The sequence below is a fragment of the Lolium perenne genome, chromosome 3, assembly GCF_019359855.2.
Source record: "Lolium perenne isolate Kyuss_39 chromosome 3, Kyuss_2.0, whole genome shotgun sequence".
Taxonomy (NCBI): domain Eukaryota; kingdom Viridiplantae; phylum Streptophyta; class Magnoliopsida; order Poales; family Poaceae; genus Lolium; species Lolium perenne.
In genome coordinates, this window is record NC_067246.2 from 301,966,204 (window position 1) to 301,981,450 (window position 15,247).

Sequence of the window (15,247 nt, forward strand, 5' to 3'; positions counted from 1 at the left end):
AATTGAATTATAAAGTGCTCCTAGGTTTCCGAGAAATTGAGGAATTAAGTTATATATAAGCTAACAAAGCTAAGAAACTAAAAACAATGGCAGAAGGCTTATAGTATACATACTGTATATTTATCGCCATCCTCGACTACCATAAAAGGATGCCATTCTGGGTTTCTTAGTTCCTTTTCCCATTCTGAACAAAGCGTAGCAGCTCTAACTTGTGCATCCTCTTGTGATTGAATATTTCTGCAAGCATTTGCAAACACTTTGTTATCCAGCACACCCATCTTTTTGACACCTATATGTGTCTGGCCATTTGTAAACTGCTCAAAAGCCTGCGAAACATTCGGTAGATCGACCACGAGGAAATCAGTGATAAATATAATGTGATATTTTGTGGAACTATCAAGTACACTCATCGTAGAAATCATTTATGAACTTGTATCTACCTAATTATAATTGTATTCACAGAGAAGATATCAGTTGCCCACTTACTTCTATCAGCTTCCTCCGAGCATCTTGCAACTCGTTATTGCTCTTTAGATCCCTGGTAGTCAGTACCTTGAGCAAGTCCATTGCTTCCGTGTCAACATCTTGCTCACCAGGTTGTTTTGTTCCCGCGTCAACCTGTTTGGATGTGGGTTCGATCATCTTAGGTGTCACACTGATCATCTCGAATACCCCATCATACTTCTTCAATTTGGCATGATCATCTCGGATACCACATCGAACTTCTTCTCTAGTTTGTCTTCAATCATCTCGGATACCACATCAAACTTCTTCAATTTGGCATCGATCATCTCAGATACCGCATCAAATTTCTTCAATTTGGCATCGATATTCTCGGATGCCGCATCAAGCTTCTTCAATTTACCATCCATCATCTCGGATATCTCATCGAACTTCTTCTTCAATTTCGCATCGATCATCTCAGATAGCGCGTCAGGCTTCTCTGCTGCCATGTCAATCTTCTGGCACCTCGCTTCAACCTTCTCCACGTCAGAGTCGAACTGTGGGCAATGCTTTTGGTTATCATTGAGTGCTGATTGGTTGCTTCCTCGTTCCTGCTCGCGGTCCAATGCCGTTAGCTCCGGCGGTATCACATACAGCTTTGAGGGGTGCAATGCCGCTAGCTCCAGTAGCGCATCTGCCATGGACACTGACGGTAGTGCATCTGGCATGGCCAGCTCTGGTGGTGCCTCTGTCATGGACAGCTCTTGAGGGCACAATGCCGGTGGCGCATCCGCTACGAACGGCTCTGCCATGGACAGCTCCTGGGGGCGCAATGCCAGGGGCGCATCCACCACGGACGGCTCCATCACAGACAGCTCAAAGGGGCGCAACGCCGGTGGCACATTTGACAGCTCATGGGGGTGCAATGCCAGTGGCACATCCTCCACGAACGCCTCCATCATGGATAGCTCCCGGGGGCGCAATGCTGGTAGTGCATCTGGCATGGCCAGCTCTGGTGGCGCATCTGTCTCCTGAGGGTGCAATGCCGGTGGCGCATCTGTCTCCTGAGGGTGCAATGCCGGTGGCGCATCTGCCACGAATGGCTCTGTCATGTAAAGCTCCTCGGGGCGCAACGTCGGTGACGCATTTGGCAGCTCGTGGGGATGCAACGCCGGTGGCGCATTTGACAGCTCGTGGGGGTGCAATGCTGGTGGCGCATCCAGCACGAACACCTCCAGTGGCAGCCGGAAGAGTTCCTCCTTCTGCACCCAGATGAGCCTCTGCAGGTACGCACCATAGTAGCACGCCATGTTGGTGCTGTGCCTATCAGTGAGGCGCTTCATCTCCGCCCGCACTTGCTCCCAGATTAGCATCCTCCAGTCCACAAGATGCGCCATTCCGTTCCTCACGGCCTTGGACTCCAAATCCACCAGGAAGGGGCGCTCCCCATCGGCGGAAGCGGCGAGGATGTAGACCTCCATGAACTCCTTGGCGGCAGCAGTCACGGCGGCGCTGGCCGTGACCAGGACTTGTCTCGCCGGCGGCGGGAGGGGTGTTCCCGGGAGGCGGGAGTGCGCTGCCGAACGCGCTGGGGTTGACCTTGATCCTCTCTCCACGGACGGTGCTCCATCCGCCGCCGTCGGCGCAGTAGTTGGCGATGAGCTCGGCGACGAGGTCGGGTCGCGGGGAGGAGGAGGAGGAGAGGTCGAGGCGGACGAAGTCGAGGAGGCCGAGGGCGCGGAGGCCGGCGTGGTGGTCGGCGGATGGGGCAGCGGAAGGGCGGGTCGCAGAGGCGGAGGCTAGCGTGGAGCCGCCCGAGGCGCCGCTCCGCTGCGAGCGAACCCGGGGCCTTGGACAGCGCCTCCTTCACGGGAATGACCGCGTCGGAGGAGGAAGCTGCTGGAGGCGGAGCGGAGGGCCGCATTTGCTGGCGCAAGGTAGGAGGAGGAGGTCGGGAGCTCCGCCGGCCGGAGGCGGAGTGTGGGGGGAGGAACCCTAGCTTTGTTTCGGCCGGGACATTTCTGAGTGAATCCGACGAGGAGTGTGGAAGGACCAATCGTCGTCCTTCTCCTTTAGCGTCGGCGGCTGAGAAGGACAGGCAAGCTCGATGAAGTTCGCGCCTCCAACTGCCGCCGGTTGAGCCTGATTTGCCTGTAGTCTTCCTCGACGGACATGCCGACAGTGAGGTGTTGCTCCGGGAACTACTCCGGGTCGCCGCCACCACGGTTGGTTTTTAAGGGCGGGGGATTGCATTAAAGGTGCGTGGGGGTGGTGGGTGGACGTCACAGTGACCACCGCCGTCCTTGTCACCATCTCGATTTCCGAGCGAAGCTATTAACGCCAATGATCATCCAGCACACGTCGTTTTTTATGTGACCCGTCGCCTTCCAAGTCACTGCCATGGCACTTGGCGCCGGTGCAGCCCTTTGCAAAAGGCCGGCACGTGGTTGCGGGCGTTTTTATTGGGCTCAAACCCACACTGGCGTTTTTTAGGACGCGTCGGTGTATGCATAAAAACAGATCTGGCCCCCAAATAGCTATCGGCGCCGCTATCAAGGCCGTCGGAAGAGATGCTCTTACAAATCCACTGTTGCTCTGAAAGGGGATATTTTCATCATTCTTGATGGTTGGATTTGAGATACTACTCCTGATTCGTCCCTTCCTGCGTATCCCCCTTCTCTTCTTCATTTTTCTCTCTACACAGAATGGTACTGGTTTGATGAAGAACGTTGTCGGCGATGAAGTCAGTCAAATTATCTTGAGAAAACGGAGCATAATGTGCATTCAAATGGATAATGTCCTGTCATTACCTTCTGTTCCAGTAATTCAAAAGCTGAACTCCTGGTTTATGAGAACGGACATCGAATACCGCCACATTCAAATTTCCGGCGGAATCACTGACCAAGCCGCAGTCCCGTAAACTCATGATGTGTGTGCTGACGCTGAGAAATCAAGAAAACGTTGTTGTGTCGGGTCAACACAAAGAAATTACGAGAAAATCTGGTTTCGGTTTTATGGGAACGGACTTATGTAATTCTATGACCCGGGCATCGATGAGCACTTCAGTTAGACTGGCAGGGCGTTGAATAAGGCAACAAGTTTTATCAGAGTTGTTCCGTGTCACAGGAGTTGCAAGTAATACATACATTTTGTTCAGGGATCAAATTTGCGTTGTGCACTTTCAAGATGCAACTACGATTTTAAATAGATGGGCGACCTTGAGCTTCACACATAAAACCAGACAATGACTCAGGAATCGATCGCCCTTGCCCTCCCAATAGTTCTTCGATTTCCATAGATATATGGATCCCCCTGTCCGGGTCTGATAATTTCTGCTGCGCTGTTAAGTGTTTACGACTTTAGTTACCAAATCACCTTGGAACAGACTCCTGTCTTGCTTAGCCAAATGATAACAGGAGGAAGTACATTCAGCAACAGCAAGCTAATTGGAAAAAACCTAGAGACGCACTTGTGATTTTTTTAAAATGGGCGGCCTTGAGATACACATATGGAACCAGACAATGAAATATTATTCCTGTGATGAAATGTTACAGCAGCTGAGCTATCAGTTCTCCGCTAAACGGGGAAGTGTCAAAAATATCTAACCATTATACACTGATGATGACGGTTAGGGTACACATGAACACAATGTGGGAATGATTTCCTATAGCTATGTGCACTGCAATAGAGACTTGCCGACTATGAACAAGCGAGATCAAAACTTCAGGCGTTGAAAAGCTTACGGAACGGCCCGTCCTTCCGGTCTTTGGCTGCCTCTGTCAATGCGAGGAACCTCTTGAACCCTGTCGTGGCAGCGCCCCGTCCGAGTGCTGCAGCTCGGGCGAGTACATCCTCTCGGTTGGCCAGAGCCCCCGTCAAGGCGGTGGACATGCTTGGCGATGCTGTCGCTGAAACGGCTTGGGTCGCGACTGGTACGATTGGGACAGATGCGATGGCAACTGGCGGTGCGACTGTGGGAGTTATGGTAGGGTGTTTGATGCTGGGGCTATGCTTGTTGAAGTCTTCCAGTATAGCTTGTTGGTCTGCTTTCTTCAAGCCCTGCAACAAAGCAAAGAATAACACAGATGATGAAGTGTGTTGGGTCAACCAAACCGATGGGAAACTGCAGCTGGCATATAGGAGAGTTGAGATTTTTAAGCAAAAACCTTGAGCTCAAGTATCCGCTGAAACTCAAGAGGTGTGCCTTCCGGAAGGAGAGCACGGTAGGTATTAGCAACAGAATCAACTGGTGACAAAATAACCTACACCGAGGAAGGTTATATTAGCTTGACCGTATCTTGATGCAATTGAAAGTGCCGTTCTGTAATACCCATGTAGATTGTAAATTTGACCTTTCCCAGTTTACCTTCAGGAGTGCTTCAGCTTTACTCATTTCCCGGCTTACAAACTTTGAGTAGCTAGCCGCAACTGTAGTCTGTTACATGAGATACAAAAAGAACAAATAAGAAACGAGGAAAAATGCAAAAATATGTCTTCTTGCAACTAAGCATAAACAATAAATATGCTGCCTCCTGCAGACAACAAAGCAAAAAATTATTGCATTTGTTGGCTGCTAACCTCCTGCTTTGAGTAACACCAGAATCGATCTGATCGATTCTGAACATACTTAACTCTTTGCATGGCCTAATTTCTTTTCAAAGATTCAATAAGATTTGGTACAAAACAGTTGCCCCACTTGGCGGGATTCTGCAACCCACCACAGCTAACTGAAGGACACACAGGATGTACTGATGATTTTGTGCTGACAAGACAAGGTTTACCTGTTTCCCCAGAGCTGGGATGTCCAGTAGAATAGTCTTAACCGCTTGAGTGTCCAAAAGCATCTGAAGAGAAAATATGAAGTCACGACAAATGTGCTACATAGCACAAAATAGTTTTTAAAAACTCATACGCACCTGCTGTGCACCCGTTTCCGATATATGCCTACACTTGTATATATTGAGATAAAACCGTGGACCAAGCGATGCAGCCAGCTGCATCATGAACAGAGTATCATAAACCATGCTGCTAGCTAATATATATTCATGATAACATATGATATTTATTCAACAATAAAAGGTGATAAGGACCTAAAAGTGTCCCTAATAGAGAAGAACACTGAACTTACTTTGTCCAGGAAATACTGGAAGTAGGTTGGTGAAAGCAGGCTACCAAGCACAGGAACAGTACTGGACAAAATTGTGCTGATACCATTCACATACCTGGAATGATACACTGTAAACTTAGGTTTCAAATAATGTAGGGAAATCTCAGTGAATCCACTAATAGTAGTTATTTACATACTTGAATAAACTGAGGACTGTTCCAAATTTTAATAATCATGTCTGTATATGACTTTAACTATATAGTGCAACAGTTATTTACATACTTGAATAGACTGACGACAGTGTTCCAAAACTTCAATGATCATGTTTGTATATGATTGAATATATAGTGCAAATATAGTTGTGCGTAAATGTGCTATTCCCACATGAGCCATTGATGGACTATTTAGACAAACTCAATGGGGTGATAATTTTATTTTTAGGTTATTACATGCAAACTGTGCATCCATGCTTCCACCAAGGAAGTTAGTGTATTTGTATTTCTTTACAGGTTATGGGATACAGCTTCCAATAAGCTACCATATATTTTCTTCTTTTCAGTCAAATATAAAGCTAACTACATCAGCTATGAGACATGTGACATCATTGCAATTTTATGGAATTTACTCATATTTTTCAACAGCCCATGAATTTTAGGCTAGGGGACCTCTGTAAAGTGAATGACTTGGTATTATTCCTTCAAATATGCAATAAGGCTGTCCATAAGATGAAATATCAGTGGAGGTTGTACTATAGAAGGGATTTAACAAAATCCTACTCTGATTGATCGCCGACGCTTTCAAGGGTTGACCAAGGAACGCGAGTCATTGCAACCATTTCAGCATCAAATTTGGTTTCTACACCATGCACAAGTGTCATCAAAGCTTTTGTGATAACAGCTGAGAATTCATCCTGCAAGCATTGAAAGTATTCAGGTGTTCCTTGTAAATCTAGTGATAATCTTGAAAACAGGTAGAAAAAACAACAGCGAAACATAATGATCAATCACCTCAACGTCAGACATGTCCACCTTGTCAGAAAACTGAGAACTGATCATCTTAGCAACATTCTCAGCTAGCTCACCAGACTGTCCAATTTACAGAGGAAGTTAATAGTCACATAAAAGAGCACAGAGAGATAAAACAGTTACAGACGCATAAGGAAAAATCAGTTACATGCTCTCTATACCAGGTTTACAAAATGCCACTGCAGTTTATTGGATAGCTTGCAATATACGAAGGCTTGTGGCTGTTGCATTTACCAAGTGCAGTAGCAATGGCCAATGACGTATAGCTAACTAAGGAATCACGATTTTGTACTTCTGTTGGAAAGCAAAGCTGAAAACATTCTCTTAAGAACAGAATGCTACTACTTGAATGCACAAACCTAGAATTTAGTCCGAATATGTTCTTTCTGTGTCTACAAGCAAGAGAGAATATCTTAATTGATAAATTAATAATACCTTATTTTCTTTCTATTTTCTTCTACACCTACCAGTTATGATTTAAGAGAGAGAAGACTTACGGTTTGGTGACAATATTCCGCCGTGTTAACAATGTAACATATCATTTTCTCATCCCTGTCAGAGGTCTGCAGTAATGCCCACAAGACACAAAATGCTGTTAACAGATAAGGAAAACAAGATATACAGAAGCAACAAATGGAATGATGACTGACATACCCTGATCTGACCGTCGGTACCAGTAGCAGCTGCAACAATGCCAGTACCAGCTTTTGGTATCCTAGCATATAACTTTGTTGCATAGGCCTTAAGTATTCTTTGAAATACCTAACAACAAAATATTTTTTATCAGTAATGAACCCGTTTGAATTCATAGCTGTGATAACTTCATAAAATCGGCAGACGCTACCATAGTAACCGAGCTAATAAACATGTCTTTCAATGAACCATATAGCTGATTGTTCACAGCGATTTCATGGTACATTTTTGTTCTGGGGGTATGAATCCTGTCCTAAAACTCTTTCACCAATCGAACAGCGTTCAAAAATCAATATCAGACAGCTGAGGTGGCTCTGGTACACCAGGACGGACAGCAGCAGGGCCTGGAGCGGTCTGGACTTGCAATTCTCCCCCGACGAGCATGTCCTATTCTTTGCCTCGACCTCCATGAAGGTTGGGAACGGCAGCAAAGCCCTCTTTTGGGAGGATCGCTGGATTCAAGGTAAAGCGGTCTGCGAGCTAGCACCATAGCTATACAACTGCGTCCCCAAGCGACGACGCAAGGCCACGACCGTCGCAGCAGGCCTAACCGGCAACAGCTGGGCTAGAGACATACAGGGCGTCGTCGGAATCACCGAGATTGGGCAATACCTACAGCTTTGGCTGACTATCCAGAGCACCACTCTTAGCGACGAGCCAGACCAGCTGATATGGAGGTGGACCAATGATGGCAGCTACTCTGCCCATTCTGCATACCTGGCAACCTTCCATGGATCAGTCACTTGCCATTCCTGGAAGCTGATTTGGAAGACATGGGCGCCACCGCGGGTGAAATTCTTCCACTGGCTTGCCAACTTGGACAGGTGCTGGACTGCGGACCACCTCGCAAGACATGGCCTGCAGCACCACACACGCTGCCCTCTCTGTGACCAGGCACCAGAAACCATGCACCATCTCATGCTCGAGTGCCCTTTCACCAGGACCATCTGGCATGAACTAGTCGCTTGGCTCAGGATGACAGCAAGAGCACCCAATGGTGAGGACACCCTCATGGACTGGTGGCTGCAGGCCAAACAGCAGACCCCCAAGCTGCTACGCAAGGGACTCGCCTCTGCAGCGCTTCTCATCCCTTGGATGATTTGGAAACATCGAAATGATTGCATTTTCCAGGGAAACCAGCCCTCTGTCCACACCCTTGTCTCCATGATCAAGGACGAGGCCAGCCTTTGGGCAAGAGCAGGCACAAAAGGGCTTAGAGTAGTCTTGCCATCCACCTGGGATGTGCACTAAGTTAGCCTACATCTTGTTGTAACCCACCACCTCCTAGGAGATTTGTAAATCAAATTCTACCTTTTCAATGAAATGAAACGCAAAGGTCCTTTGCGTTTTCTCGAAGAAAAAAAATCAATATCAGACATCACAAACAAACATATATGACCCCCCATTGCATGCGTCAAGTATTGGCAATAGAATTGTCAGACCACCTAATGTTGAGTCGAAAGTAAATTCTAGCACATTTGCCCAGGTAATAAAATGGATTGGTCTATTGAAATTGATCTAGTTACTCAAGCATCATTTGACAGAAACAGGAACTAGCACTGAATTGACCTGGCCATAAAATCTGGAAAGAAAGCACTGAATTGACCATAGAAAGGGAAAGTGGTAATAAAATCTGGAAAACAAAGTCTACCTGAAACAAGTTGAATAATGTTTGGTTCTTTGTTAATGCACTGCATCTCTTTAAGCTTCTCCTAATTACCAAGAACACCTGCAGAAATGAAATCGTAAAGCAGATGAACATAGTATTTTGATATATTGTGCGGACCATCAGAATTGCACATAAGATCTGTTAAGGAGAGAGGGACACTTTTTGACCAATTTAAACAGAAAATAGCATGATTTGGGTAAGGTTTAATTGATCGTGAATTGCCCAGACGCATGAAGTAAACCTGCCAGAAACAGTATTTCGAACTAGCATGAAATATTTCCTATACCTGCATGCTGCTTGATAGAATGTGTGTCTGACTCCCTTCCTCGGTTTCCCATTTTTCTTCCTGACGGAATAAAGGGCGAAGTAAAGCTAAGCAGACCTCAAACAACACCGGTCCAAATTGTAAATGTGTTAAGTTTACCTGGATAAGTTTATCTAATTGTTCAACCAAAGATTTCTCCTCGAGTTCTATGTACACAGCCATGTATGGCTCAAAACAAGATGATATAATTCCATGAAAATTGAACTGCATGCCAAAATATGATATATGAGTATATGACACACAGTGACACAGCTGGTAATTCCAAAGAACTCAAAACCATGCACTGTCCACTAGCTGATAGACTACTAACCCCAGCACCAGGAACTGATAAGTCTTTCTGCTTGTCTTTGTCCTGCCAGTAAGGAGTTGCAGAAGAGTTGGAAAAAACGAATATCGAGAAGAAGAAAAAACTAAGAGACTAAGCAGTAAATACTTGTTGAACTTCATCATTGGGCACTCCCACTTTCTTCTCGTATTTCTTCCGTATATCTGAAACAATTTTATTTTGTTCCACACCCTCATTTTCATCATCGCTTTCCTGTTCTTTATTCCGAGCAGTTGTAGTTCCTCCACTGAATTTCTCAGCAAGTTCTTCCTCAAATTCAAGAGTTCTCTGCAACGCCTGCATTGCAAGAATCTCTAAGCATCCGGTGCAGAAGCTCTATTCATAAGTGAACAAACTTACATGCTCAACTATAACGCTAGACATGCATAATATGATACACAGCTCACAATTCAAAGTAGTATCTCTAATGCTCCAAGACATAAGCTGATACAGCACTAGCCCATTATAAATTACATAATTCCGTTTGTTTTCTCAATGTTTGGTATGTGAATGCCAGCAAATCTAACAGAAGACCTGATGCAAGATAAACCCACGAGAAAAGTCACCCAAAAACCAAAGTTAATTAATGTGATTTACGATATTAGTAAGCTTGCACATAATGGTAAGATAAAGGGGACATATTCATTTCCAAATGTCCTCCATACTTCCAAGAAATAACAAGCAAACTTACCAATAACAGTGTTGCAACATCTGGCTTTTCTTTGAGATTATTCAGGATATCGACAAGCTGGGTCCTGGAAAAGATAATTTCTCACCAGTAAATTAACTTGTGTCGCAATAGATAATATTTGCCTTAGTGGTCAAATATAATTAGCCATATATAATGCATAAAAGAATAAGTAAAATAATGATTTTTTAGATCGAAGTAAAACCAAGTTGACCGTGATTGCTTCAGTTCTATGTAAATCTCAATCTGAAGGAAGAAGTTCATAGAATGCAAAACTGGAGAGGCGGAATCAAACCTTGTAATCTTACAGAACTGGATACACAACAGATAATCAACATGCCAGGAGGGTGGAAATATTTTCCAGGTATCCTCATTTGATCGTAGTCGACGCTTAATCCATGCATATCTCCTTTCAGTCTTGTCCAACTTTGCCAGTTCTGTTTCACCCCAAAGAAGTATCAGAATAACGATGTAGCTAAAGCTTTACACATTTGTGATAAAATAAAACAGACAACTGATGAAAGTGGCATATGCAAGGTTTTCACCTGCCCCTTCAAAGATCTGCTTATATGAGATGAGCTCCTTGCTGCAAAAATTCTTTACTAGCTCTTCTCTCACAGACGGTTCCAGAGCATCAACCACCAAGCAAGCATCAGATAGCTGCTGCAATAGATTGGCATCTTCTGCTTCCTTCCCAGTTCCTAAGCTGCAAGAGTACAGTAATTTGTGGATCTGTATCATAGTGTAAAGTCTTAGATATGTACTCCCTCCGTTCCATAATTCTTGTCGCGGATTCGGATGTATCTATTCACAAAATATGTCAAGATACATCCAAATTTGCGACAAGAATTATGGAACGGAGGGAGTAGCAAGCAAAACAAGCGGCTAAAAACTTTAGAGTGCTTCAAAGTATACCCCCTTATCAGGCATGAAACACAGTCAGGATTAGTATTTGATAAAGCAGGATATTAGGGAACATATATTATGACTTTCCCTATCACGTTAGTTTCTATCACACTGGATTTACTATCAACTATTGAATGGTATTACTTGAAAATCACAAATAAATGAAAGGGTTGCCACTTTCCAAGTTTGGCCACCTGTTTCTGGGTAACAAAGGGATTTAACTTGTCCTTTGCAATGATCATACTTGCAGTACCTAACCTACATACTGCTCTAAATTTGGTGCTTCCATCAATGACACAAAGACAAAGTTCAGTTGTTGTGTACCTTGTAAAATCTGAATATACATGGGATTTGAGGATTTTCTTGATATTCTTGAGTTTCTCTCTGAGCTCTGTTATTTTTGGCACATCCCGATAGGCTTCAAAATGACTGCACAACTGGTTTACTGCCTGGAGAAAGAAAAAGAGTAAGGAGCTTTCTTGTATAACTAATACACACAACTACCAGAACCGGCATGCCAATGCAAAATTGCCATAGTAATAAACGGAACCGGCAAAATATCGAAAGCATGGTGTAGCACTTAGTACTGTGCCTTACCTCTAACTGTGCAGCTGCTTCCTTGTACTGACGTTTTGAGGCCATGACCTGAAGTTGCTCAACAGCAGAAACTGGCCATAACGTATGAGCAGTATCAGTTAGCTTAGGTGGATTTTTTATTTGTTGCACATGTATTTTTCAGAAAATAGCACATATTCCGAATAAAAGTGAAGTAAAGAAACTAACCAAGCATAGTAAGCCGGTGAAGAGCGGTTATTGTAGTTGTTATATGCCTCTTTGCGCAATCCAACTTCTTTATGTCGCGGCAGATTTCTTGAACCATTGTTTCACTTTGTCCAGCCTTAGTTTTTATCTCCCGTATCTTATACATCAGTTCCTGTTAGCACGCAGCAAGGTTAGACTGGAATGATGCCATGAAGTGCTCACTCCAGTACATGATTTCCATTTCGGAGCTACTCTAACTATATCATAATAAGACTTGCCGCGCAATTGATCATTCAGTAAGTTCATTGCGAGTAAAAGTGCAAGTTGTACAGAATGGGGAAAATATGACCTGAACAGCATTTGTGGCAGCAGCAAGTTCTTCCTTGGCCTTGGTTCCCGAGTTGCTCTGTGGAGTAACAATAGCTTTCCATTATAAGATATATATATAGTACAGCGATAAGCAATAACAAGCATATACCGAGCAATACGGTATATTATACTCTGGAGCTTCCAGAGAAGTATCGCATATTCAGACCAAATTCACCGCAATTGCGTCCACCTGATGCAAAGGGTGCTGGCATCGCGAACCGCAGCATTGCGCGAAATGAAACATGAAACCACAGGGCCGCGTACCTGCTGGCGGACGGCGGCGAGGATGCTGGCGTCCACCCGGCGAATCTCGCTCTGTATCTTCTGCATCAGCGGCTCCACCCCCGACAGCGACGCCTCTGCCAAGTCGCACAAAAACAAAAGGAAGCTCTGAATCTCGGAGCAGCGAAAGCTTGAAACGAGCGCATTGCCGCGGAAGGGCGATGAGCCGAGGAGCGGAACCGATTCGAGCATACCGGTGGGGAACATCTGGTTGATGTACTCGAGGGCGCTGGACTTGTCCATCTCTCCCGGAGATCTCCCTGCCCCGAGCGCCCGCTCACGGAGGATCTGCGGCGAGGCGAAGGCCGATCCAGCGGGGCCCGGGCGGCGGGGGAGAGAGGCGGCGCCGCGCCGGGCTTCCTCTCCGCGAGCGGGACCTGAGGTGGAGGAATCGTCGGCGGGGTCGTCTTCTACTCGGCCGATTTGTGTTCGCCGGTGGTGGCGTCGAGTTGGAGTTGTGACGAGTCGGTTGCTGCAGGTGGAGCCCCGGTTTTACCCGCTTTCCAGCTAGAACCAAACTTGTTTCTTTTAGACGCCAAACGCACTTGTTTTTATGAAGTTCAAATTCATAAACCCTTCATCATGTCTCTAATCTAATCTAATTATCTAAATATCTGATTAGAACTCCAGTTGGCGAGCCATCAAACTCCCATCAAGCCAATCATCTTGATCTACAATCAGTAACTGGAGAGACGTTGTCAAAATATAAAGAGTAACCGGAGACTGGATATCCAAATCTTGATCCTGTGCAGCCGTTTCATCAGCGGGTAACAGGAATCACACTATTTGCAAAACATCTTCACCAGGAAACAATCACGAACAGTATAATAATAAGATGGCAAACATAAGATGCACAGGTATTAGATTCTAATATAGGACACCGGAACGAATTGGAATCACGAAAAAAATCCCCTCGCGTTGCTCTGCCTGGGGGTGGGCGACCCGAGGGCTCCCATCCGCGCCGCCAGGGGACACTCCCCACGCCGCCCCCTCCTCGCCGCCGCTGCCGCCGGCTGTTGCCGTGGTGGCGGCGGGCCCCTCACTGCCGAAGGTGGTGGGGGGGAGCCCTGCATCGACGACCTCCGTCGTCTTCAAGCGCGGAGCGGCGCGGTAAGCCAGGGCGGCGGCCCTGGACTCCGGTGGTGGCTGCAGGGCGAGGCGCAGCGAGGGCTGGGCGTCGTGCGGTGATGTGGGGTTGCGGCGGTGCGGGGAAGCGCCGGCTGCGGTCGTTTCCCTCCGTGACGGCGCGGGTTGGCTTGAGCGGCGGATCTGCGGCGGCAGCTTGCTGGCCGCCATGGATGGTTGGGGCGGCGTCCCCGGTGCGCGGCGGCGTCCTCCCAGTGGTCGGCGCGCTGCGGGGTGGCGGGGACGCGGCAGTCTGGTCCTTGCGTCCAGATCTGGCGAGCGGTGGCTGGGAGCTGGTGGCCTTGAGATTCAAGGGCATGGCGGCGGGATGGTGGGCATCGGCGCTGGCTTGCTGGCCGGCATGCTTTGTTTGCCCTGCCGGTGAAGGACGCCTAGGCAGGATGGTGCTCCGGGTGAAAGCCCTGCCCGACTCGGTCGGTGCCGGCGATGACGACGCCCCGGGGCGCCGTTCCCCTTTTTGAAGGCATCGTTGTGGGGCTCCTAACTCTCCTGCATTCAAGGCTTCATGTTCTCCGGGTGAAAACCCAAGCTCTGGCCTCGGCCGGTGCGGGCGACGGCGACGGTCTCGTCGCTTCCCTTCTTGGAGGCGTCGTCTTGGAGCGCCTGACCTTCTCTCGGCGGGGGTGGTTTTGCTTGTCGTGCTATGTTGCCACGCCGGATGGGTTGGAGGATGTCGAGGCGGCGGCCTCGGGTAGGTGGCTGTGAGTCGGGGCGGCGGCTCCGGAAGGCGGTGCGGCAGCATCTCTATGGTGCGGGGATGCGGCTTGCCACGACTTGGGTGGCGACCCTGGCCGTGTGGGCGGCAGGGCAGTCGGCTCGGTCGGATGCGTCCTAGTGGGGACGGTCGGACGTTATGTCGGGGCGGCGGCCCCGGATGAGTTGGTGTGATGGCCGTGGTCTGCGGCCATTTGCCCTGTGCAGCTTGGGTTGCGGGTGGACGGTTTGTGCGGCGTTGCAGCTCGAGAGCGAGCGGTGGTATGTCGGGGCGGCGGCCCCGGAAGGTGGTGGTCTTGGTGGACGCGCAGGGCGCGACGGAGCAGCGGTATGTCGGAGCGGCGGCTCCGAATGTTCGTCATCCTGACAGTGTTGAGGACATCGACTTTGTGTCGCGAGGGCGACAAGGTCGTTTTGGCGCAGTTCTCTGAGCGGTTCGTCTTCTTCAGCTATGTTGGAGTGTCCCGTGTCTGCTCCTCCCATAGTAGGCACGGCGTCTTCTCTTCGACTTGGTTGGGTGACAAGCTGATCTTTGCGAGTGTGTCGTCTCTTGTATCGGTAGTGGGTTTGAGTTGGCTTGCCCTTGTGGCGTGGCGAGTGGAGGCTTGACCCCGTGGTGTCTTGTTGTATGGTTTTCGCCCGGTTTTCTCCTAAAAACTGTGCACTTTCTGCTTAATTAATGGATGAGGCAAAGCTTTTGCCTCCGTTTCAAAAAAAAAATATAGGACACCGGGCCTATATAAAAAAAAAATATAGGACACCGGGCCTATATCGATCAGATCAAACGGGACG

At 47.5% G+C, this 15,247-nt stretch overlaps 1 protein-coding gene across 1 annotated transcript; it reads right to left on the bottom strand.

Moving 5' to 3' along the window:
* Positions 1 to 3,953: 3,953 nt before the first annotated feature.
* LOC127345256 (vacuolar protein sorting-associated protein 53 A) lies at positions 3,954 to 13,087 on the bottom strand. The gene is made up of 24 exons (XM_051371701.2): positions 12,790 to 13,087; positions 12,578 to 12,672; positions 12,294 to 12,350; positions 11,966 to 12,116; positions 11,780 to 11,850; positions 11,507 to 11,631; positions 10,822 to 10,982; positions 10,572 to 10,713; positions 10,280 to 10,343; positions 9,697 to 9,885; positions 9,574 to 9,615; positions 9,363 to 9,467; positions 9,225 to 9,284; positions 8,921 to 8,998; positions 7,231 to 7,338; positions 7,074 to 7,139; positions 6,559 to 6,636; positions 6,328 to 6,461; positions 5,573 to 5,666; positions 5,361 to 5,438; positions 5,226 to 5,288; positions 4,811 to 4,879; positions 4,611 to 4,706; positions 3,954 to 4,503 (listed from the first exon to the last, which is right to left on the bottom strand). The coding sequence occupies exons 1-24, from the start codon at positions 12,836 to 12,838 to the stop codon at positions 4,168 to 4,170; spliced, it is 2,511 nt and encodes an 836-aa protein (XP_051227661.1). The 5' UTR covers positions 12,839 to 13,087; the 3' UTR covers positions 3,954 to 4,167.
* Between the last annotated feature and the right edge of the window lie 2,160 nt (positions 13,088 to 15,247).

Coding starts and splice junctions, on each gene's coding strand:
- LOC127345256 (XM_051371701.2), bottom strand. CDS start 12,838: ATGGACAAGTCCAGCGCCCTCGAGTACATCAACCAGATGTTCCCCACC. Junction 11,851..11,965: donor TCACCGGCTTACTATGCTTG/GTTAGTTTCTTT, acceptor CGTTATGGCCAG/TTTCTGCTGTTGAGCAACTT. Junction 5,667..6,327: donor AGCGTCGGCGATCAATCAGA/GTAGGATTTTGT, acceptor GTATCATTCCAG/GTATGTGAATGGTATCAGCA.